This window comes from Eleutherodactylus coqui, chromosome 2, assembly GCF_035609145.1.
Source record: "Eleutherodactylus coqui strain aEleCoq1 chromosome 2, aEleCoq1.hap1, whole genome shotgun sequence".
Lineage (NCBI taxonomy): Eukaryota > Metazoa > Chordata > Amphibia > Anura > Eleutherodactylidae > Eleutherodactylus > Eleutherodactylus coqui.
The window spans coordinates 158,736,078-158,760,946 of NC_089838.1; the positions used below are offsets into that span (position 1 = coordinate 158,736,078).

Consider the following 24,869-nt stretch of genomic DNA (forward strand, 5'->3'; position numbering starts at 1 on the left):
AGTTTAATGCATGATCATGAGTTTAACATTCGACTGCATTTTAGTTAGCACGATTGCGCGTAAAAATCACGGTCGCACAAACAAATGTGCGATCAGTTAGCAGTTTTCTCTCCTTCCCACTGCTACCCATACGTACTGCTGATTGGTGGTAAGTGCCGGCGGGAACTGCTGCTGCTCCCCCGCCTCCACCAAACGGCTTCTTACCTTCCTCCTGCCGCACACGAGCGCCACTGTGACACAGAGCTCTGGTGTTTCAGAGCTCTGCTGCTTCTTCTGCTTCGTCACCCAATATTATCCCCTGCGCTGTCCCTGGGTGATTTCAAAATATTTTTTCCCTATTTTCCCCCTTTAAAACGGGAGTATGTCTTATCGTCCGGTGCGTCTTATAGAATGAAAAATATGGTAATTTATAACTTGCTAATTAATTGCTAATAAATGAGGTCTGATTGTTTTCTAACTCACAATTACTGCTAAAAAAACATATAACTTATCTAAGGGTGCTTTTAGATAGAATGTCACTCACTCATTCTAACAAGAATCGGCTTGCCTAAAGGACCCTAACATTCACAATACATGGAGAAAACTTAAGTGATTTTCTGTGTTAATGACTTCTCCAGGAACTAATTTGCAAAAGGTGTTTCCATTAAGATGAGATTAAAAGTGTGGGTATAGAGGTGCTTTGCTCATTAAATGAAGGCACACAAAGCCCAGTTACTGAAAAATCTCTTCTTCTCAAGAAAAATCGGGTAGCATGAACCATGTTTCAATGCAATCAACTTTCAGAAGATCTTAGAAAACATGTTATAAAAATGCAAATTGGAAAGGCTACAAAAGCGTTGCTAAAGACCTGTCAATCAGTCCGTGATTAGACAAATGATCTACAAATGCAGAAAATTCAGGACTATTACTACTCTCACTAGGAGTGGATGTCCTGTTAACATCACTCCTAGTAACAGGCAATCTCAAAAGAGGTGAGAAAGAACCCAAAGGTAAAAGCTGAAGGCCTACAGAATACTCATAAACTGCAAAAATCTCTGTTCCTGTGTCCACCATTAGGAATTCGCTGAACAAGAATAGTATTCATGGAAGGACATCGAGAAGGAAGCTGTACTGTCCAATAGAACCATTGTGGCCTGTCTAAAGATTGCCTGAGATCACCTGGATGTTTCACAATCTTTCTTAGAAAATGTTTTTATAAATAAATAAGTGGAATGTTTTAGCATAGATGCACAACACTATGTTTGGAGGGAAAAGAACACTGTTTACCAGTGCCAAAACTTCATCCCAGCTGTGAAGCCTGGTGAAGGGAACATCATAGTTTGGGCCTGCTTTTGTAATTTTGGATTTATTTTGGGTCCACTGCGTAATCAATATGAATGTTTGCACCCTTCCTGATTTACGTTCAGAGATTGTGCGCACAATGAAAGAGATCCCACCGGGGCAGACTGTCAGTGTAGAAAGTCTTCCTGGACTCTGCTTTATTAGTAGGCGTAAAGCTTCTTTTATAGCATTATGGGTTAACTGCTCTTTATAGGCATGCAGGAAGCAATACGCAATTGGGAATCAAAGCATTGGATTGGTCCAATTAAGGTTTTTTTACATCCGATCTTGCGTGAGCTTCTGTCGTCATGGACGTCCGACATCACGTGGTTTCAGCTGCAAAACGGCAACATCTTGGGTGTTCGATGGAGAGGGCAGGGGCGGGAATGAGCAACATGTCGTCAAATGATGCCTGAAGGTTATGTGTGGGTAAAAAATGTGCCCTGAAGTTATGAGCATGTATTTCTATCAAGCTGCATATTCTGATAACGATTAGCAGAACAGGATGTGGCCGACACATTCCGTTCTGCTGGTTCAGATAGTGAAATAGACATTTCACCTTATATATCCTCCACACTTTACTGCATCACGGCATGGGTGCCCTGAGATCATTGAGGGAACAATGAATTTTAAGTAGTGTCAAAATGTTTTCCAGGAAAATGTAACGACAGCAGTCCATGACCTCAAGCTGAAGAGACATTGAGTAATGCTATAAGATAATGAATAGAGATGAGCGAGCACCAAAATGCTCGGGTGCTCGTTATTCGGGACGAACTTTTCGCGATGCTCGAGGGTTCGTTTCGAGTAACGAACCCCATTGAAGTCAATGGGCGACCCGAGCATTTTTGTATTTCGCCGATGCTCGCTAAGGTTTCCTTGTGTGAAAATCTGGGCAATTCAAGAAAGTGATGGGAACGACACAGCAACGGATAGGGCAGGCGAGGGGCTACATGTTGGGCTGCATCTCAAGTTCACAGGTCCCACTATTAAGCCACAATAGCGGCAAGAGTGGCCCCCCCCCCCTCCCAAAAACTTTTACTTCTGAAAAGCCCTCATTAGCATGGCATACCTTAGCTAAGCACCACACTACCTCCAACAAAGCACAATCACTGCCTGCATGACACTCCACTGCCACTTCTCCTGGGTTACATGCTGCCCAACCCCCCCTCCCCCCCCCCCACAGCGCACACCAAAGTGTCCCTGCGCAGCCTTCAGCTGCCCTCATGCCACACCACCCTCATGTCTATTTAGAAGTGCGTCTGCCATGAGGAGGAACCGCAGGCACACACTGCAGAGGGTTGGCACGGCTAGGCAGCGACCCTCTTTAAAAGGGGCAGGGCGATAGCCCACAATGCTGTACAGAAGCAATGAGAAATAGAATCCTGTGCCACCGCCATCAGGAGCTGCACACGTGGGCATAGCAATGGGGAACCTATGTGCCACACACTATTCATTCTGTCAAGGTGTCTGCATGCCCCAGTCAGACCGCGGTTTTTAATTCATAGACACAGGCAGGTACAACTCCCTATTGTGAAGTCCCTGTGGACCCACAGCATGGGTGGCTCCCTGGAACCCACCGGCGGTACATAAAAATATCCCATTGCATTGCCCAACACAGCTGAGGTAGTAATGTCGTGTTTAATGCAGGTGGGCTTCGGCCCACACTGCATACCCCAGTCAGACTGGGGTTCTTTGCAAGTGGAAACAGATGCATTTATAATTCCCTGTGGACCCACAGCATGGGTGGGTGCCAGGAAGCCACCGGCGGTACATAGAAATATCCCATTGCATTGCCCAACACAGCTGAGGTAATGTCATGTTTACTGCAAGTGGGCTTCGGCCCACACTGCATGCCCCAGTCAGACTGGGGCTCTTTAGAAGTGGACACATGTAGTTACAACTCCGTGTGGACCCACGGCATGGGTGGCTCCCTGGAACCCACCGGCGGTACATAAATATATCCCATTGCAGTGCCCAACACAGCGGATGTAACGTCAGCTGTAATGCAGGTGGGCTAAAAATTCATTTGATTACACTGTAGGCGAGGGCCCACAAAAATTGCTGTATCAACAGTACTAATGTACATCCAAAAAATTGGCCATGCCCAACCAAGATGGCAGGTGAAACCCATTAATCGCTTTGGTTAATGTGGCTTAAGTGGTAACTAGGCCTGGAGGCAGCCCAGTATAACGAAAAATTGGTTCAAGTTAAAGTTTCAACGCTTTTAAGAGCATTGAAACATCTAAAAATTGTTTAGTAGAGATGAGCGAACGTACTCGTCCGAGCTTGATATTCGTGCGAATATTAGGGTGTTCGGGATGCTCGTTACTCGTAACGAGTACCACGCGGTGTTCGGGTTACTTTCACTTTCCTCTGTGAGACGTTAGCGCGCTTTTCTGGCCAATTGAAAGACAGGGAAGGCATTACAACTTCCCCCTGCAACGTTTAAGCCCTCTACCACCCCCCTGCTGTGAGTGGCTGGGGAGATAAGGTGTCACCCGAGTATTGAAATCTGCCCTTCCCGATGCTCGCTACGGATGTATTCTGACATTAGTTCAGGGAAAGTGGTATCGTGTTGGAGCTGCTATAGGGAGAGTGTTAGGTGTATTGTAGGCTTCAAGAACCCCAACGGTCCTTCTAAAGGCCATAAATCGTCTCTATATGCGCTCAGTGGGGCCGGCGGCAGCAGCGCCGACCCCATTGAGAACATATAGGAGACAAATCCTTCTTTTCTGCCACAGCTGTAACAGCTGTGGCAGAGAAGAACGATGTTTGCCCATTGAATTCAATGGAACCAGCAATACAGCAGGTTCCACTGAATGCAATGGGCTGCCGGCGATCGCAGGATGAATGGTCGGGAAGGGGTTAAATATATAACCCCTTCCCTGCAATTCATCCAGAAATGTGATACACTAAAAATATATACCGGCGTATAAGGCGACGGGGCGTATAAGACGACCCCCCAACTGTCACCTTATACGCCGGCAATACAGTGGAGCAAAGAATAAAAAGCATTACTCACTTCTTCAGACGATCTGCACCGCTCCTGTAGACTGTCACTCCTTCCTGGTGTTCTGCGGTGCTCCTGCAGGCTGTCGCTCCCTCCTGGTTCCCGGCAGAGCATTGCTTTCTCTACGAAAGGCTTTAAATCCACGCCTCCAGAAACACACGTGCCTTCAGCCAATCACAGCCAATGACAGTGATGTCATTGAATTGCTGTGATTGGCTGTGTTCCTGGAGGCGGGGATTTCAAGCCTTTCATAGAGAAAGCTTTAGTCCGTGGACCAGGAAGGAGTGACAGTCTGCAGGAGCGGCGCAGATCGTCTGAAGAAGTAAGTAATGCTTTTTATTCTTTGCTCCACTGTATTGCCGGCGTATAAGGTGACAGTTGGGGGGTCGTCTTATACGCCCCGTCGCCTTATACGCCGGTACATATTTTTAGTGTATCACATTTCTGGATGAATTGCAGGGAAGGGGTTATATATTTAACCACTTCCCGACCATTCATCCTGCGATCGCCGGCAGCCCATTGCATTCAGTGGAACCTGCTGTATTGCTGGTTCCATTGAATTCAATGGGCTAACATCGTTCTTCTCTGCTACAGCTGTTACAGCTGTGCCAGAGGAGAACGATCTTTACGCTGACAGTGCGGGGGGGGGCCCACTCTTGCCGCTATTGTGGCTTAATAGTGGGACCTGTGAACTTGAGATGCAGCCCAACATGTAGCCCCTCGCCTGCCCTATCCGTTGCTGTGTCGTTCCCATCACTTTCTTGAATTGCCCAGATTTTCACACATGAAAACCTTAGCGAGCATCGGCGAAATACAAAAATGCTCCGGTCGCCCATTGACTTCAATGGGGTTCGTTACTCGAAACGAACCCTCGAGCATTGCGAAAATTTCGTGCCGAGTAACGAGCACCCGAGCATTTTGGTGTTCGCTCATCTCTATTGTTTAAAAAAATTATGAGTGAGCCTTGTGGCCCTAAGAAAAATTGCCCGTTCGGCGTCATTATGTGACGTTTCAGGAGGAGGAGCAGGAGGAGGAAGAGGAGGAATATTAGACACAGATTGATGAAGCAGAAATGTCCCTGTTTTGGATGGTGAGAGAGAACGTAGCTTCCATCCGCGGGTGCAGCCTACGTATTGCTTAGGTATCGCTGCTGTCCGCTGGTGGAGAAGAGAAGTCTGGGGAAATCCAGGCTTTGTTCATCTTGATGAGTGTTAGCCTGTCGGCACTGTCGGTTGACAGGCGGGTACGCTTATCCGTGATGATTCCCCCAGCCACACTAAACACACTCTCTGACAAGACGCTAGCCGCAGGACAAGCAAGCACCTCCAGGGCATACAGCGCGAGTTCAGGCCACGTGTCCAGCTTCGACACCCAGTAGTTGTAGGGGGCAGAGGCGTCACGGAGGACGGTCGTGCGATCGGCTACGTACTCCCTCACCATCCTTTTACAGTGCTCCCGCCGACTCAGCCTTGACTGGGGAGCGGTGACACAGTCTTGCTGGGGAGCCATAAAGCTGGCAAAGGCCTTGGAGAATGTTCCCCTGCCTGCGCTGTACATGCTGCCTGATCTCTGCGCCTCCCCTGCTACCTGGCCCTCGGAACTGCGCCTTCTGCCACTAGCGCTGTCGGATGGGAAGTTTACCATCAGTTTGTCCACCAGCGCCCTGTGGTATAGCAACACTCTCGAACCCCTTTCCTCTTCGGGAATGAGAGTGGGAAGGTTCTCCTTATAGCGTGGGTCGAGCAGTGTGTACACCCAGTAATCCGTAGTGGCCAGAATGCGTGTAACGCGAGGGTCACGAGAAAGGCATCCTAACATGAAGTCAGCCATGTGTGCCAGGGTACCTGTACGCAACACATGGCTGTCTTCACTAGGAAGATCACTTTCAGGATCCTCCTCCTCCTCCTCTTCCTCCTCCTCAGGCCATACACGCTGAAAGGATGACAGCCCAGCAGCATGTGTACCCTCACCAGTGGGCCAAGCTGTCTCTTCCCCCTCCTCCTCATCCTCCTCATGCTCCTCCTCCTCCTCCTCAACATGCTGAGATATAGACAGGCGGGTGCTCTGACTATCCAGCGACATACTGTCTTCCCCCAGCTCTGTTTCCGAGCGCAAAGCGTCTGCCTTTATGCTTTGCAGGGAACTTCTCAAGATGCATAGCAGAGGAATGGTGACGCTAATGATTGCAGCATCGCCGCTCACCACCTGGGTAGACTCCTCAAATTTTCCAAGGACCTGGCAGATGGCTGCCAACCAGGGCCACTCTTCTGTAAATAATTGAGGAGGCTGACTCCCACTGCGCCGCGCAAGTTGGAGTTGGTATTCCACTATAGCTCTACGCTGCTCATAGAGTCTGGCCAACATGTGGAGCGTAGAGTTCCACTGTGTGGGCACGTCGCACAGCAGTCGGTGCACTGGCAGATTAAACCTATGTTGCAGTGTCCGCAGGGTGGCAGCGTGCGTGTGGGATTTGCGGAAATGTGCGCAGAGCTGGCGCACCTTTCCGAGCAGGTATGACAATTGGGGGTAGCTTTTCAGAAAACGCTGAACCACCAAATTAAAGACATGGGCCAGGCATGGCACGTGCGTGAGGCTGCCGAGCTGCAGAGCCGCCACCAGCTTACGGCCGTTGTCACACACGACCATGCCCGATTGGAGGCTCAGCGGCGCAAGCCAGTGGTCGGTCTGCTCTGTCAGACCCTGCAGCAGTTCGTGGGCCGTGTGCCTCTTCTCTCCTAAGCTGAGTAGTTTCAGCACGGCCTGCTGACGCTTGCCCACCGCTGTGCTGCCACGCCGCGTGACACCGACTGCTGGCGACGTGCTGCTGACACATCTTGATTGCGAGACAGAGGTTGCGTTTGAGGAGGAGGAGGAGGAGGAAGGTGCTTTAGTGGAGGAAGCATACATCGCCGCAGATACCACCACCGAGCTGTGGCCCGCAATTCTGGGGGTGGGTAGGACGTGAGCGGTCCCAGGCTCTGACTCTGTCCCAGCCTCCACTAAATTCACCCAATGTGCCGTCAGGGAGATATAGTGGCCCTGCCCGCCTGTGCTTGTCCACGTGTCCGTTGTTAAGTGGACCTTGGCAGTAACCGCGTCGGTGAGGGCGCGTACAATGTTGCGGGAGACGTGGTCGTGCAGGGCTGGGACGGCACATCGGGAAAAGTAGTGGCGACTGGGAACCGAGTAGCGCGGGGCAGCCGCCGCCATCATGCTTTTGAAAGCCTCCGTTTCCACAAGCCTATACGGCAGCATCTCTAGGCTGATCAATTTTGCAATGTGCACGTTTAACGCTTGAGCGTGCGGGTGCGTGGCGTCGTAGTTGCGCTTGCGCTCAAACTGTGGCACTAGCGACGTCTGGACGCTGCGCTGAGAGACATTGCTGGATGGGGCCGAGGACAGCGGAGGTGAGGGTGTGAGTGCAGGCCAGGAGACGGTAGTGCCTGTGTCCTCAGAGGGGGGTTGGATCTCAGTGGCAGGTTGGGGCACAGGGGGAGAGGCAGTGGTGCAAACCGGAGGCGGTGAACGGGCATCGTCCCACCTTGTGGGGTGCTTGGCCATCATATGCCTGCGCATGCTGTTGGTGGTGCCTCCCCAGCTGATCTTGGCGCGACAAAGGTTGCACACCACTGTTCGTCGGTCGTCAGGCGTCTCTGTGAAAAACTGCCACACCGTAGAGCACCTTGACCTGTGCAGGGTGGCATGGCGCGAGGGGGCGCTTTGGGAAACAGTTGGTGGATTATTCGGTCTGGCCCTGCCTCTACCCCTGGCCACCGCACTGGCTCGGCCTGTGCCCACACCCTCACTTGGCCCTCCGCGTCCTCGGCCGCGTCCACATCCTCTAGGCCTACCCCTACCCCTCAGCATGCTGTATTACCAGTGATTTGATTTCCCAGGCAGGAAAGAAATTGGCGCAAGGCTACACTCAACCGTAGCTGGTTGCGTCTGATTTTTGTACGTTGTCCACGCAGCACACACGTACACGGAGACCTTAGGACTGACACAGGCAGGCCAAATATAATTTCTTTTCCTTTTTTGCAAAGGGAAGCACCCACTGCGTATATTCAATGAACAAGAAGTTTAATATCTGTGGTGTGGCCCTCAAAAAGTGTCACACAACTATAGTGTAGCAGAGTTATTAACTCTAGCAGAGCAGGTATTTGCCAGTCAGGAAAGACAATGGCGCAAGCCTGCAGTAAACCGTAGCTGGTTGCGTCTGATTTTTGTACGTTGTCCACGCAGCACACACGTACACGGAGACCTTAGGACTGACACAGGCTGGCCAAATATAATTTTTGGTCCTTTTTAGCAAAGGGAAGGACCCACTGCGTATATTCAATGAACAATAACTGTGTTGTGGCCCTGCCTACACAATTCTGTCCCTGAAGTATCAATGGAGGGTGCAATGCTCTGCACAGACGATTTTTAGAAAGAAAAAAAATGCAACACTGCTAACAGCAGCCAGCACAGTACTGCACACGGTTAAATTTGGCCCTAGAAAGGACCGTTGAGGTTCTTGAAGGCTACATTCACTCCTAACACTCTCCCTGCCTATACACCACTTCTGTCCCTAATGCCCGGTCCAATGCTCTGCACTGCCGATTTTGAGAAGAAAAAAAAAAAAACACTGCTAGCAGCAGCCTGCACACAGGTAGATGTGGCCCTGAGAAGGACCGTTGGGGTTCTTGAAGCCTACACTGACTCCTAACGCTCTCCCTACAGCAGCACCAGCACGATAGTACTTTCCCTCAGCTAACTCACAAGGCATGTGTGGCGAGCCGCGGGAGGGGCCGACTTTTATACTCGGGTGACATCTGATCTCCCCAGCCACTCACAGCAGGGGGGTGGTATAGGGCTTGAACGTCACAGGGGGAAGTTGTAATGCCTTCCCTGTCTTTCAATTGGCCAGAAAAGCGCGCTAACGTCTCAGAGAGGAAACTGAAAGTAACCAGAACACCGCGTGGTGCTCGTTATGAGTAACGAGCATCCCGAACACCCTAATATTCGCACGAATATCAAGCTCGGACGAGTACGTTCGCTCATCTCTAATAATGAACCAAACCAAACACATACACAAACTAAATAGTTGAAAAAGATCATTATTTGTGTTTTCAATGGCCAGGTAAGAGCCCTGACTTTAACCTTATTAAGATGCTGAAGCATGACAAGAAGAGGGCTGTGAACGCAAAGCATCCCAGAAATACTGATGTCGTGAAACACATTTGCAGGGAAGAATGGTTCCTCAACATTGTGCAAATCTTATTTGCAGCTACAGAAAATGTTTGCTGGAGGTGATTACTGCTGAAAGGGGATCGAGAGGTTATTACATTTTGAGAGTTAACTTACTTTTATGCATGCACTGTTGTCATTTAGTCAATATGCTCAATAAAACACATGAATGGTACCACTGTTTGTGTGTTAGAGTTTGTCCATAATTGTGACTTAGATAACAATCAGACCACATTTTATTAGTAATCAATGGAGAAATCCAAATAATTCCAAAGGGTTCACTTACTTTTTATTACCACTGTATAGTCATAATACTCTTTTGATCAAGCTTAAAATTGGTCTACTAATCATAGTGAATGTAAAATGATAAATCAAAAGTTTTAAATCAATTATGCCAACTTTTGTTTGCATTGGAAAGGTTATTTATCTTCTTGAATGTATACTACATATTAGTTTCCCATTATGGTTTTGAGAGAGCTGTCTTTAAGATTGTCTTCATGCAACGTTTGACTTCCTGCAACAATCCAACTACAATCTCTTTGTCGAATGTACAACAGTCCTAAGTTCACTGTACAATATCATTTATAAACTCCTGTTGGTCTATCAGCACTTTACAATGTTGTGAAAAATGATTTATTTAATATCTTATTACTGAGCCTGCAGTTAAGAATTAGCCTCTTAATGTGACCCCACTAAAATTCATATGGCTTAATCAGACCACCAACGTTTTACCCAAACATCTCCATTATTGAAATTTTGCTGCAGACCTTTTTACTGCATAATACAAGCCATGAGACAGTCTGAATCCATGTGGTATATATCAAAATGATTTTCATATGTTGTATATTTCAATGTAATATATAAGTCTGTGTTACAAGTCAGTAGTAATCTAAACCACATGCTCAACATTTGCGCGCAGTATCCAAGTTCTAGACCAGCTATCTACCACTTATATAATCGTGTCAGTTCAAATACATATGAAAGGGTTAACATCTGACAGTACAGTCATCAAATAAAAGAATAAAATCATTGCAGAATGTTGCACGGCTTATATATTATAACATTGTAACATAACTGTGCCCATATGTATAACACTGGCTGTGCTCCATGTCTACAGAAAAGTGGTCACATAACGCATCCAAGGTGACTAGCAGACACATTCCCGACGCTGTCTGCTTAGTATGACCAAACAACCGCACAGTAAACACACCAAGAATGTCTCCATCGAGGGGAATTACATCACTTAAGTACTACATGCTGCCGCCGTATATGATACCAAGCGAAACAGAATGAACATGTAATTAGAAAAGCCATATTAGCTTTTTTTTTTATTATATATACATTGGGGTTAACCTATGTATCACTATAATAGTCTATAGTGTATGTGAAGCAAAGATATTATCAGCAAGCCTCCAGTGCTCTATGCTGAATACATATTACATCTATTATATCTGTACCTCGCTTTGGTGCTTTCTGTCTTTAACATCATGGGTGACGATAAGGCAGCCATAGGTTTGCAGCAGTATTCGGTTTCTGCATAGCAATATTTTAACTTACTGTGTTTAGAACATCTGTGATATGAAAATTAGCATGTTGCAGGATAAATTAAGTATTCCATACCAGTACAATGTATTGCTAATTATCTATCTTGCACTCATGTTCTGCAGCACCGTATAACAATTGTATATATTCAGAGTATTCCCAGTCTCTGTGAAACCACTTATACCTTACATCAGCCATACACTTCTATGGGGAAACCGTTCATTTCCAATGCTGAGCAATTCTGAAAGTGAAGGTATAGAAGAGGGCATTGATCTCCCTTTCTTCCAATAGAAGCGAATACACATGTGCACTACCGCTTCATTAACATGGGGCATTCAAGATGTGGCATTCTCAGCATTGGTGCAGTTTAATATCAAAGTGGAAGATTTTCTTCTGTTTGTTGGGCAAATGGCTACAGTTCCATGCCAATATCTGGGAACTCGGCTTAAGAGAAACAATACAGTATTACAGCACATATGGAGGCTAGACTTTCAGTTAGGCCCAATGTCCGCTTGCATGCACGGATTCCACTGATGACTCCCGCAGCGGAATGCAGCCGTGCCTGCGGACATGGACCAGGAAATACATTTTCTTACCTGTCCAGCTCCAGCACGGGTCTCCTCTGTTCCAGACGTATCTTCTTTCTTCAGCACAGCGGATGCGTTCAGATGCTCCAGCGACGTTCTGGACGCATGCGCAGTGCAATTTTTTTTTTTTATCTTCTGCTTTTCCGCAGATTCGCGGCACGTCCACAGTGACTTCCATGGAAGCCGGCCCGCGGGAGCCGCAGAGCATGCTGCGACTTCTTGCGCGAGTGCGGTCCGCACACCGGGAAAAAAAAATCACATCCGCATGCTTTAAATTGCCTTGCGGATGCTAATACATCCCTATGGGTGGCTAGAGGTGCAGATCTCCAGTGCAGGAGACTCACGCAGATTTTATAATTAAAATCCACCCATGGACCTTGGGCCTTACACTTTTGCATATTTTTTTTTTAGCAACTGCTTGTGCTGTGTCCATAACATTTTGATTGCAACTGAAATAGCAGGAAAACCTATATCTGGAACAGACATAACATTGCTTGCAGGAAACAAGACTAAAGCAGCACCTAGACATATGTCAGCCCGCGCACCTCGAAGAATATCAAGGATATTTTTGGGGTGAAGACCAGTAACATTTTAAAGGACAAAGTAAAAACTGTGATGTCAACTTATCCACCCTCATTAAATTGTTCCAGCAATGCATGGAAGTACCTGGATTTAGTAGAAACATAAATGCAAAATACGCTGTTATTTAGAGAAAAAACAAGACCTTTTTACAAATAAATATATTATTGTTTATATTCATGCAATTACTGTCAATCTTAGATCAATAAAAGGAACAGATCAAGAAAACAAAGTGTTTTATAAAATGTGACCATGTGATCTTTACCATGCTATAGTGACTTAGCCATGACTATACTCAATGCATGCGTCATGGGTGAAAAAATATTGCAACAATATGGTAGATTTACATAAATATGGGGCAAACATACTGTAAACCACAGCTTAAAGGGGTACTAAAAAATTATCATAATTCCAGACCAATTAGCCATGTAGGAGGCCTCATCAGCAGACATAGTTATATGGGTTTACAAAATTGTGTTAGCAGTCTCTTAACCCGACAACAAGGGGGAAAATTGGAAACTAAACCAAAATCAGGAGAAGAGCCGCTCTCAGAAGCCTTGCAGAAAGATACAGACTGGGGACTAGTTTCGCTAATCCCATCACATAGTTGGACATCTTGCTACCAGGCACTTTATGAGCAATGATAGGCCAAATACATCTCATCTGGCATCTGTTCTGGCCACGTCATGCCCTTGATAGGCAGGAATCTTTTTTCAATGTCTGAGGTGATTGTGACGTGCAGGATGTTTGTATTTAGGGAAAACCTCATCATAGACTTCAATAGAACTAATTCCATGACTCCTCAGAAAGTTTCCCACTTCTTCCTGTGCCTAGGACTGCAGGCAGCAAGGATTGTCTGAGCAGAGAATTAGCTGACATCTCCAGTCTCTCATCTACAGAGTCAGTTTGTTTCCTGTAGGTTAGCTACATTTCACAGTGTTGCAAATTTTGGGCATTGATTACATTTGATTATACAGACATTCCTTCATGTTGCTGATTAGTTTCCCTGAAAATGCCTTCATCAGGAGATTCACAGTTCCCTCAAAAATGCCCACTGTGACTCAAGTGATATCTTATAGCATTTTCTGCCTTTAAAGTGTACCTGGTTTGGTATAGTCTTGGCTATAGGCACTGTTGGAGATTATATTTACCGATTTTTGTCATCTTCATTAGTTATTTATTGTTTTCCTGCAATATCCTATAACAGTGTAAAAGTATCAATTAGAGACAACAACAAGTAACCAGCCTAATGCTGAGATGGACTGGCTTCATTTATTTATACGTTATGCACAATGTACACCCTTAAGTTCATTCCTACTGTACTTCTCTGAATTTAAAGCCCAATGGGACAATAAATATCCCATGGAGTACAGATCTACACTATTTTTATTTGAAGACTCAAACCGATGTAAGAGGCTTATCATCAATCATATGTAGGGCATCTGCCTTCTGGTGGTAACCGTGTTCCTTTCATGTTATACTATACCATACTCTCAGCCCTAAAATGGAGTTAAACATGGAACTGTCTATAAAGTAAATGCAAAAATCCATTGTTGTATCATAAGAAAGATAAAGAATCCAGCTTCTGTCACCCCTGGTAATCGGGCATCATGACCACTGCCCATGTAATGCATGGATGTGCAGTATCCAGTCTGGCACATAAAGAGAAGGTCTCAAATGAGGGACCCTCCTCCATGAAGTCCATATGCCCAAACAGAGCATATGAGATTGATAACCCCTTTAAACTGACTACAGTGTGAATATCTTTGTGTTTTCACTCAGACACAATCTAAGATCTCTATTGCCATGTCAATGTTTTTTATTATAAGCAGCAAGTACTTTTCTGTTCCACAGTCTAATCAAAGAAATCCTCAAATGATAAAATGCAGCAACTTTTCTTCTTTTCCACTCCTTGTACACAGGTCCAAGTAAGACAGCTATCCAATGACAATAGTCGTATCCTGAAGACAGCTAAACTGTATGGTTATGAAGTAGTCGATACATTTAGTATTACTATGGGACGCTACAAAGAATTCCTGCAAGGAAAATGTGGATGTCACTTTCATGAGGTATTTAATATTTTCATCTTTCCTTACAAATTATTTCATAGGACTATAACATTTTGATTGTAGAATTTCAATTAGACATCAGAGGGGTGTATTGGAGAGATAAACGAGGGCATTTATCAATTTCCATAATCCATATTCATTTCAGTGTAGAAGAATCACTCCGGCATCACTACCACTATACTTGAAATAGAGGATTGGATCCCCTTATTCTTGAGATCATAGGAGGACCCAGTTACAAGACGTCTACCAACCTTATCTCTGATTGACACAAGAATTACAATTACACAATCATTCTTGTATGAGTTAAAGTGGCCCTCTGATTTTGGGACAATATTCTGACCTGAGACCAGAGAAGGGGTGGTATATTACCTGTACTTGTTTTTTTCTGCCATTCATCTGATCTACCATTTTCGAGTCCCATTTTCAGCCGACCAAGATGGCCAATGCAATCTTCAAACCACGTTATCTCCATAATCCTTTAGTAGTGTTGGACTACTGATATACTACACCTGTTCTCTGATTGGCCAGTGCTATTCACATGATCAGCAATGGCCAATTTGCAGGCAGTGCACAGTTGATATTCGGTAGATAGAAAATTGTAATGGCCATCTTGGACAACTGAAAAAAGGATCAGTGGATCACAGAGATGGCAGCGAAGAACCACTGCAGGTAATATACCCTCTGTCTCCTTTGATTGCGAGACAGAATTTTGTGCCAAAACTGGAGGACTGCTTTAATATATATAGAAAGCTGCTAATCACTCTGTGTGGGAAGCTGGAAGGGATTTACTATAACCATGCTTTATATAGATAGGGTGGCATAAGAGATCTCCCATATCCGCTAAGAGAGAACCCCCAACAGGAATCCAACCTCTCCTCTACTAAACTGCTGCATTAAATTATAAAACTAATGCCCCCTATAACCCTTGTCTTAGTAATGATGGCTGGAGGTTATTTTCTTTGAAGAATGTAAGTGCCCTTCTCTTCTAGTGTCTGGTTTTATCTGCAAGGGATCATGGCAATTCAGTAGTGTTATCTGCTGGTAATACATTATTTAGAGGGTTGTACAGGAAATGAAAAAGCATGGCTGCTGACCATGCAGCCTCTGAGAAACCCATCATGGAATATAACTAGGAAGGGTTGATTAGCTCTGAGGAAGAGGGTAGAGCATAACACCATATTGTTAGTCCCTGTCAAATGTAGTGCCAGTCAGCCTAACAGAAGTGAAGAGTGTGGTTATTAGGCTCCACCCCCACCTGCAGCTCCACCCCTTCCTCCTTCTCCTCAGGTCTCATCAGCCCATCCTAGTTGCATTCTATGATGGGATTCTCAGAGACTGTATAGATGGAAGTTATGTTTTTTCATTTCCTGTACAACCCCTTTAAGTGACACCTTATATAAAACCAAAGATCAAAAAATTGGCAATTGTGCAATGCACGATGATGAGATATACAGACTGACCATATCCACTTTGTCTGTAACTATGAAAGCTATATCATCTGAACAACAATACCTTTTTATATGGAAGCTGATTGATGCAGGACCAACTTCTGAAGTCATGGTTCACTTTACATGTTCATTTCAAGGGACACTGCAGGGAAAATGTAGCTTTAACATGTCAGCCTTTCCAATGAATGTTGCCAACATAATACTGACATGTCCTTCCTTACCTTTTTTCTTGGCTCAACATATCCATAGGTGAGTGGAGTGTAACTACCAGTTTAAAAAAATCATGGTTTTGTGATACTCTGTCATGAAATGTCTGCTATGAGTCGATGTGGCTGCCCAGTGGTTGTGTTGTGAATTGCTGTCTGTTGAGGGTTTTGTTAACATTTCATGATATTGTATTGAATTTGTAAGCTTGAGAAATTGGAGTACTTAAAGAGGGAACTAGTCATGTACTTTATTGTCCTCACTGAGGGCAGCATAAAGTAGTGACAGACATGCTGATACCAGCACTCTTTCACTTATGGGTTAATGTGCAGTGGTTTTTAAGAACTAATAGGTTGTCCTGCAGCTCGCAATAAAAGTTGGGTCACACTTATTTATGAGGTGCTGCTAAACCCACTCACCAACCCTGATTGACAGTTTTCTGGCTATTACACTGTACAATGAGAAAACTGCCAATCACAGAGGGTAGGCGGAGCTAGCAGCACCTCATAAAGAATTTGGACTCATCTCTTGGTGGGGCTGCAGGAAATAGCTGTAAGTTCTTAAAAACCACTGCACATTACATCATAAGTGACAGACAGCAGGAATCAGCATACCTGTCACTACTATATGCTGCTCTCAGTGAGGACAGCAAAAAGTACATGACAAGTTCCCTTTAACAAAAAGTCGTGGAAAGTTTAGGGTTGATGCATCTGTAGATGGACAGGCCAAGTTCACCAGAATGCAAGTTTCCTTCTGTTATTTGCCCTGCACCAGGGTTGTCCGAAGCAGGGGATCCCTTTTCATGCATGATGTAAATAGGCTCTAAAATGGGAAGGGGTTTACTGTCTTGTACAGTAAATCTTCAATAGATAAATGATTGTGGTTTTTAAATTACCACGTCATGTGGTCCTAAAACATGAACTCTTGTTGGTTGCTATGGATCAGAAGACCACTTGTACTTTGAGACAGGTTTGCTACATGAAGCCAAGCATTTTTCCTTTTTATATAAAAAAGATATCAAAGAGGGAAGAAAGGTCTCGTTCACGAGCTTTAGAGGAGGCGTCTGAAAGATTGGAAACGACAAAACAATTTGTCAGCTAGATCCGCCGCCGATGATTCAATGGTTCCTGCCTGTTATTTTTCTGCCTCATTGTGCCTTATTGGTGATTGGCCGCAGCGGTTGGTCACGTGCCGTTCCCTGCTTCCAGATTTTTTTTTAACTTTCAAACAACTCTTTAAACCCTGTAAAAGGAGCCAAACTAATCATTACATAAAGACTAGTACCAGTGTTTCTGGTGGCGCAATCCGCCACTTAGTAGTATGATCTAGTGAAAGGGATTGGAGTTGGTCAAAATATTTCCATGCAAATTGTAAGCTATTGCCATTATTTGCAATTTTACTGAACAGTGCTAACAGCTATGAATAAGAAAACCTCAGTAAATGTACAAAACAGTACAGATGCTGCAACATTTAAACCTGTGAAGCTTCCGAAAGAATACTACCAGTGTTTCTGGTGGCACAATGCACCACTTACTAATATACACCGTAAGGAATTGGGGTTGATACTAATATTTCTGTACAAATAGTAAACTATTGGCATTATTTACAACTTTTCCAGAACACTGTAACCACCTATGACGACGTAAACGTCAGTAAATGTACAAAATAGTAATACTTATACTGCAACATTTAAACCTGTGAAGCTTTTTGGCTTTGCATATGAGCTGCACATGATTTACAAACTTCAGCAGCTCACTGGGGAGACATGTTCACTCGTTGCTTTTGCATATCAGCTGCATGATCAAAGTCAAGGAGAGCGCCAAGCACCTTACAAAGTAATCACAATAGTATAATGTGATAACTCACCTGGTGCCTGACATGTCACCCTAAGGTGGTCATGTCAGCACCCAATATCCTGGTAAGTTCATAGCAGTTTCTTTATCCAAAAAACACCAAATCGATATTGAGATGATCCAGCTCACTGGAGAGCTGCAGGTCATAACAAAGCTCCGTTCCTCATAAGAGGTTGGATAATATCAAAGAAGAAGTAAAAGGAAAAAAACTATAGACCTGCGCTGCTTATCATGTAGAGAGCCAATAATAGGTGTCTCAGCTGCATGAGATTTACAAACTTCAGCACCTCACTGAGGAGACATGTTCACTCGTTGCTTTTGCATATCTGCTGCACAAGATTTACAAACTTCAGCTGGTGGCTGAGGTGAAATCATGGCTTGATACTGTGCCATCTAAGCTGCAATAGCCTCATGGTGGCGTTAAACCCTCTGTGGTGACGTGTTTGCATGACAGCAACAGTTTGTCTCAACACTGGGCAATGGTTAACGATTAGATGAAGGCTGGACTGGTGTTGGCGGCATTAGCACTTTAGATGACATGATATCATGTTCAGGAGAAGTGAAGATAGTGGTGAAGGACTATGCGTCAATGTTGTTGCTCAATATGCACCACCATGCATGTGTACATTTGTGAGGTGTCATTACCAGACTGAATACTGCTGTATCCATAGCAACTGAGGTCGCGGGGTTTGTGGGGCATGTAGTCCACCCGTAATCCCTCATTCAGTGCACAGGGATGACGGACCTGTGATGACGTCACCATCATGTGATCAGGGGTGGAGCTCAGAGCCCCGGTGAATGATCACATAACAGTGACATCATCACATGTAACTCACAGAGTCACTCACAGACAGGTGATCATAAGTATTTTGACAGTGTATCTCAGTCATTGAAGGTAGAGGGAACATAGTTATAGCAGAATTGGTACTACAGTTTGCAACCAGTAACTAGTAGAATCTTCTTCCAGGATGCCTAAAGCAAACGTCTGTACAATAAACTGGTATTTAATACATGATAATTTTAAACAGCTGTTATCTGTACTGCTGGATTTCGCCTTCTGGGATTATTTCAATTTCATTAAAAGATGATGATATTCCTGGCCAGATAATTAAATGATGAAATAAGCCACAAAGCTTGTTATAGGTTCCAGCAATTTGCACAACTGTATTTAATTCATGTGATCTTCAGTAAAGAAGTTTCTTATTTTTTTTAAATCATTTAATTTATTCTCAACCACGTCTATTTTATTCACCATTGGTCAGTAAAGTCTTCAAATTAGATTTTCCGCAACAAAAAAGTTAAAATAACAAAATGGAAGTAGTCTCAGACTTGTTAAATTATGGCTTCAGGAAACAGACTTCACTTTGTGTTTTTTTTTGCAAACTACTGTTAACAAGTACGGTTAGGGTAAGATCTGTTGCAGCCCTGTAGTAGCTGAGCTTTATGGGCAACCAGGGATATACATACCACAGAGGCAGAACATAGAGCTGCTATGGGCTCTCTCTATCAGCTGCACAGACCTACACAAGGTTGTGACTCCTCACAATTATTGGTGCATTGACAAACAAGTTTGAGTGTTCTTTACTGTAAGAGCAGTGAGACTATGGAACTCTCTACCTGAGGACGTGGTGATGGCAAAATCACTGAAAGAGTACAAGAGGGGTCTGGAAGCCTTTCTTAAGCGATACAATATTATAGGTTATAATCATTTATAACTTCAGAAGGGACAGTGATTCGGGGATTATTCCAATTGCTAGATTGGAGTTAAGAAGGATTTTTTTCCCTTAAATGGGGGAAAATTGGTTTCTATTTCATGTTTTTTTTGTCTTCCTCTAGATCAACACTAGGGGTAATAGGCTGAAAAGGATGGACATGCGTCTTTTTTCAGCCTAACAGTCTATGTTACTATATATGTAGGGGGAAGGAGTAGCAGACTGTTGTTTCCTGGGATGGTAAATTCACTGAGGCAGAGGGAACTAATTATTAAAGCCCTATTCACAGAGAGTCACTAAAAACAATTTTATTAACAATGAATTAAAAATATTTGGGCCTTTGGACAAACAAGACAGACAAACAGTGATTCAAAGAAGACAAGACAAACACCGAAAATAATTATGGTTGGGGTATTCTGATATTTGGTCTTGGGTATCTAACACAATTACTATCTCTATGATACTGAAATCAGAATTTCCCTCAGTAGATAGAAGAAAAAGGGGTAAATAAGCTTCTATATTTGGACCAAGTTTATGCAATATTCGTTTTGCTTGGAACCGAATGTAAAGAAGCAAAAAGATGTAGTCTTGGCAGCTTAATTGTAAAGTGCTAGACTTATAACTTATTAGCCTATATGCAGGTTGTCAGTTGTGATATTTGGAAGTCCTAGTGGGCACTCGCAGGGGGTCCACTAGTTCCTATATGAAGATTCAAATTTAATTTGTGTGGTTATTTGAAGTAGTTTTATAAAGTTCAATGCATTTCGGTTGGACCCACAACCTCTTCAGGAACTGATTGGTCATAGATACAGAAATGCTACTGAATAATGTTTGGGACTTAGTAATCTCCCTATAGAACTTCAGCAGTAAATTAGTGAGTTGCAATGTAAGTGACGTCCAAGGAAAGTACACTACCAAGCACTGAAATTGTTCGCTTGGTCAATAAAGATTCAGGACAGAAATCCGAACACAGGTCAATAACTATGATGGAGATCTTAGTCCAAGGGACCATAAGTTACGGTCCCTGGGAATGATTGTATTCTTAGTTAGTGGTTAATTCCCATCCTCTCAGCGTTTTTTTGAGAGGGGGCAGAACCGTTAAGACCTAGCCTGGATTGTACTACGATTAGTCAAAGTCCTGATCTAATACTGCTCCACAGAAAGCTAGCTCAGTCCCTGGTCATAGATAGTGACCAAATTACTAGTCTAACTGTAAAGGAGAGCAGTCGCAGAAAAGGGGACAATACCCCATTAGGCTAAGAAAACAAAGAAAAGAGCAGCAAGGCCTCCAGCCCTGATGGTGGGTTGGTGGATATGATGGTAGAAACCAACACCAGAAAGTGCTTTGTTTTATTTTCAATACACCTCTCCTCTCATCTATTGTTTAAAATATGAAATGTAAACCTAAGGATCAGATCTTATTCCTAACCAGTGCTTCAATTTTATTATTCTTCACAGACAGGAGCTGTACTGTTGTAGGTTATTGATTCTAATGGATTTTTGATAATATGACATCGAAAATTTAGAAGAAAAATGGTTATTAAGATTTTGGCCAATACAACCAAAAAAAGCAGTTCTTTCCAATGATCTGTATGTATACTAACAAAACAACCAATATAATGGATTTTCTTTGTTCCACTGGCTAGAAAGTGTATCAGACATGTTCAAATAATTTCTCTGTTGTTAGTTATAGAATGATGTATTACTTGCCATATAACAAAAACATATTAGAAAATATGGTGGTCTCTTTGTATGTCATTTGCGCCATGTTATATATATATATATATATATATATATATACCAGTAGATAAAGGGGGAAAAAAGAGACAGAAGGGTGGAGCAAAACCCGTATAGTTGTGTTTGATATAAGAAATGAATCTACATACAGTATATTGTCTGCCTGACCAGATAATGCCTCACCTAGGTGGGCGTAGATAAGCAAGAGAATAGAACTTAAAATTGGCAGTGATGCCGCAACACTCTAAGCTAGAAAATATTGAAAGCGACCAAGAGGCAAGAACTTCTCCCATCCTGGCTGACCCACAGTATACAGGCAAACAGGATCCCCCTTTTAACTCTTTGGGTCCCACCAATTGTTTGTATATTCTAAACACCAGCTAAACTGTCGAACGGGTTATCTCCGAAATGTGTTTTCATATGCTGGCCACGTGTTTATTCAATAAAAGGATAAGTTTCTACACCTCTTGATCACTTTCAGTATTTTCTAGCTTGGAGTGCTGCGCCATCTCCGACAGTTTTTAGTCCTATTCTCTTTATATGTATACCAGAGCATGCTAGGTGTTGTAGTTTTACAACTGGTATAGACAGTAAGAGGTTTCTCTCCTCTCAGCATACCTTTACTTATAATTGAGATGTTTAGAGAATGATTTGTACCTGAAATTTGCAACGCACTTCTTCCCTTGGTATTATGTTCATGACAGATACAAAAGGGACAATTACAGCAATCGTGACATATCTGATGTTTTGGTATTTTCTTTTAGGTTGTGAAATCCAAACAAGTGAAAGAAAAGAAAATGAAGCTATTAAAGACTTATACATTTGGAGGCAAAATATTTCCCCAAGTTCATGAAAGTCTGCCATACTTAAAATCACTGTATCATGTTCAGGGTCCAGTGAATCAAGTTTATTCCGAAATCCTTCTCAGCAGAATGTGTAGATGACAAAGGAGCGGTAGCAGCGTGACCGTCCTGTGCAGGACGCTTACATCACAATAACTTCCTGGAGTGCAGATTCCATACATCATAAACTTCACCAACCGAATAATAATCTTCATACGAAGGTTTCTTCAATCACTTGACCTGTACTCTCCCATCAATCTTACATTGTCATGCATCAGCTAGACTGCAAATTACGTATTTATTAATAACCAATGTAGCACATCTCTACATGGAAATGGTCTTCACTCCGCTCCCTGACCAAATGGCTATCATACTCTTCTGCATCTGTATATGCACACAGGGTTTATTCCCCAAAGTCCTACCCCTTCACCTCTCATGAAGCCCAGTGACTGGTTCTTGACTGTCATACCTGAGCAATCTTACATGTTCTCTATGGTATTACAAATGATTGGTTGTGACAGATGGAAAATGACTCCATTACTTACTGTTTGTGCTTCAACATTTGTCTTAGTTGATAGCGGTAAAGCTATGATTGCAGCAGTTACTTTACTATTGTTCTGGTAATAGATATGCAGCAATGGAAGTGTGCAATATTTTAAAAAATGTTGACAAAGTATATGACATGTTGGGAATTTTATTTTTGTGTGTGTCCTAGCCCATTTCCATCTTTATAAAAATTTGGAACATTCTTAAAGGGGTTTTCAGAGAGAATTCTATTGTTGACCTATCCTCACAATTACACAGAAGTTGGAGCGGAAGTCTCTGCTCTGACCGATGTATAGTTGCCGGCGCTTGTAACTGCAAGTGCAGCTCTCATTGAAGTCAACACGAGCCGTACCTGCAGTTACAAGCACCAGCCACTTCACAGAGGTTGAAGCAGAGACTTCCGATGTTTCCGCTCCGACCCTTGTGTAACTGCTGCACTATCAGCAGGCACAAAATCACCTGATCAGTCAGGGTCCCAAGAAAAGGACCCCAGCCAATCAACTATTGATGACCTATCCTGAGGATTGGTTATTCATGATATTCTCCCTAGAAACCTTTTTATGGAAGCTTTCCACAAGCAGATATTCTGCCGATTAATGAGCAGCGGTTGACAATATAACACGCTCATTACAGCTGTTTACATATGGCAGATGATCGTTAGTATCGTTGAGCCCCTTAGAGCTCACATGGGTACATGCAGTTTCAGTCTGTTTTCACTGCATGTGTATATGCTTATAAGATGCATTTTTGCTGAAAATGTTTTTTTCTATTCATGCTGCATTTATGTGTCATCCATTTTTCGCATATGCAAGGAAAAAATAACAAAAGGCCTAAGTGATGTCAGTTTTGTCGCAACCCACAAAAAACTGAAAATAGGAACTAAAATAGGACAAGCTGTGATTTAAAAAAAAAATGCACATTTGAATACTAGTTTAATGCAATGAGTCCATAATCCGTCAGTAAAAAATATGGACTAGATATGGACGTAACATACGCCCGTGTGAATGGGGCATTACAGATAACCTTCATCAAATGAGCATTTTATGCCTGCATAAAAGATCCAATCAGCCAGCAAACAACTGTTTACTCATTTATCAGCTGATTGCCGGCATATTCACGCAGACTGATGACTGGGAAAGCCAAAGTTCAGCAGAATGCTTGCACCTTATCGTCCCTTCTAAAAGGGCACCCTACATCTATAGTTAGCTAAGAAAGACAAAAGGCATTTCAGAATTCCAAGCGGCATCATCTCTTCAGACAACTGATCGGTGTGCAGCAGTGAAGCCCTACCAAACGGATATTCCTGATTTATCATAAAGCTAGGTCATCAATATTGGTGACCTAGAAAAGCACTTTAACCCCTTCATCCAATCTGACATTGATAAATGTTGGATCTGTGCAAAGTTAGAATGGGGCAGGCTTGGAACCCAAGTCCACTTTATACGTCAGACGCCAGTAGCAGCGCGCCGAGGCAGAGGCACGAGCGGGGGGTCTGAGGGAGACATCGGACCAGCGGAGGAGCCGATACCGGCGCCCGAAGGTGACAGGAGCCGGCAGGAGGAGTGCAGAAGCGGAGCGGGTCTCGGAGCAGCAGCAGAAGGGCAGAGTGACAGGTGGAGTGAGCGGCCGCCGGAGCAGAAGCAGGTGCGGGGGCAGCAAACAGAGACCGGCAGTAGCGGAGGAGACCAGCGGAGGGGACCAGAACGGAGCAGCTGAGACAGGAGGGCAGAGTGAGCTGATAAGTATCTACCTCTACCTCTGTGTGTGTTTGTGAGCTGTGTGTCTTCTGTGTATCTGGTTAATTGTGTCTTCTGTGTGTGTGTGTGTGTCTGGGGGTCTAAGTGTTTGTGAGGGGGGAAAAAAATAAAAAAATGTAAAAAAAAATTTGTGAGCGTGTGTCAGCGGGTAAGCGTTTGCGCAAGAGCGGCAGCGAGTGAGCGGTTGCAGCAGCGTGTGAGCAGTTGAGTGGTCGCAGCAGCGGGTGAGGGGTTGCAGCAGCGGGTGAGGGGTCGCAGCAGCGGGTGAGCGGTTGCAGCAGCGGGTGAGCGGTTGCAGCAGCGGGTCAGCAGTTGCAGCAGCGGGTCAGCGGTTGCAGCAGCGGGTCAGCGGTTGCAACAGCGGTTGAAGCAGCGGGTGAGAGGTTATAGCAGGGTGTGAGCGGTTGCAGCAGCGGGTCAGCGGTTGCAGCAGC

The 24,869-nt window shown here is 44.1% G+C and overlaps 1 protein-coding gene across 2 annotated transcripts in view; it reads left to right on the plus strand.

The window, feature by feature from the left end:
* CPED1 (cadherin like and PC-esterase domain containing 1) overlaps positions 1-24,123 on the plus strand; it is a 247,813-nt gene extending 223,690 nt beyond the window's left edge. For both annotated transcript variants that reach the window (XM_066591833.1, XM_066591834.1), the window contains exons 21-22: positions 14,190-14,336; positions 22,055-24,123. In XM_066591833.1, coding sequence (XP_066447930.1) covers positions 14,190-14,336; positions 22,055-22,234 — 327 coding nt within the window. In that variant the 3' untranslated portion in view covers positions 22,235-24,123. The remainder of the gene's footprint in view (positions 1-14,189; positions 14,337-22,054) is intronic.
* Positions 24,124-24,869: the final 746 nt, after the last annotated feature.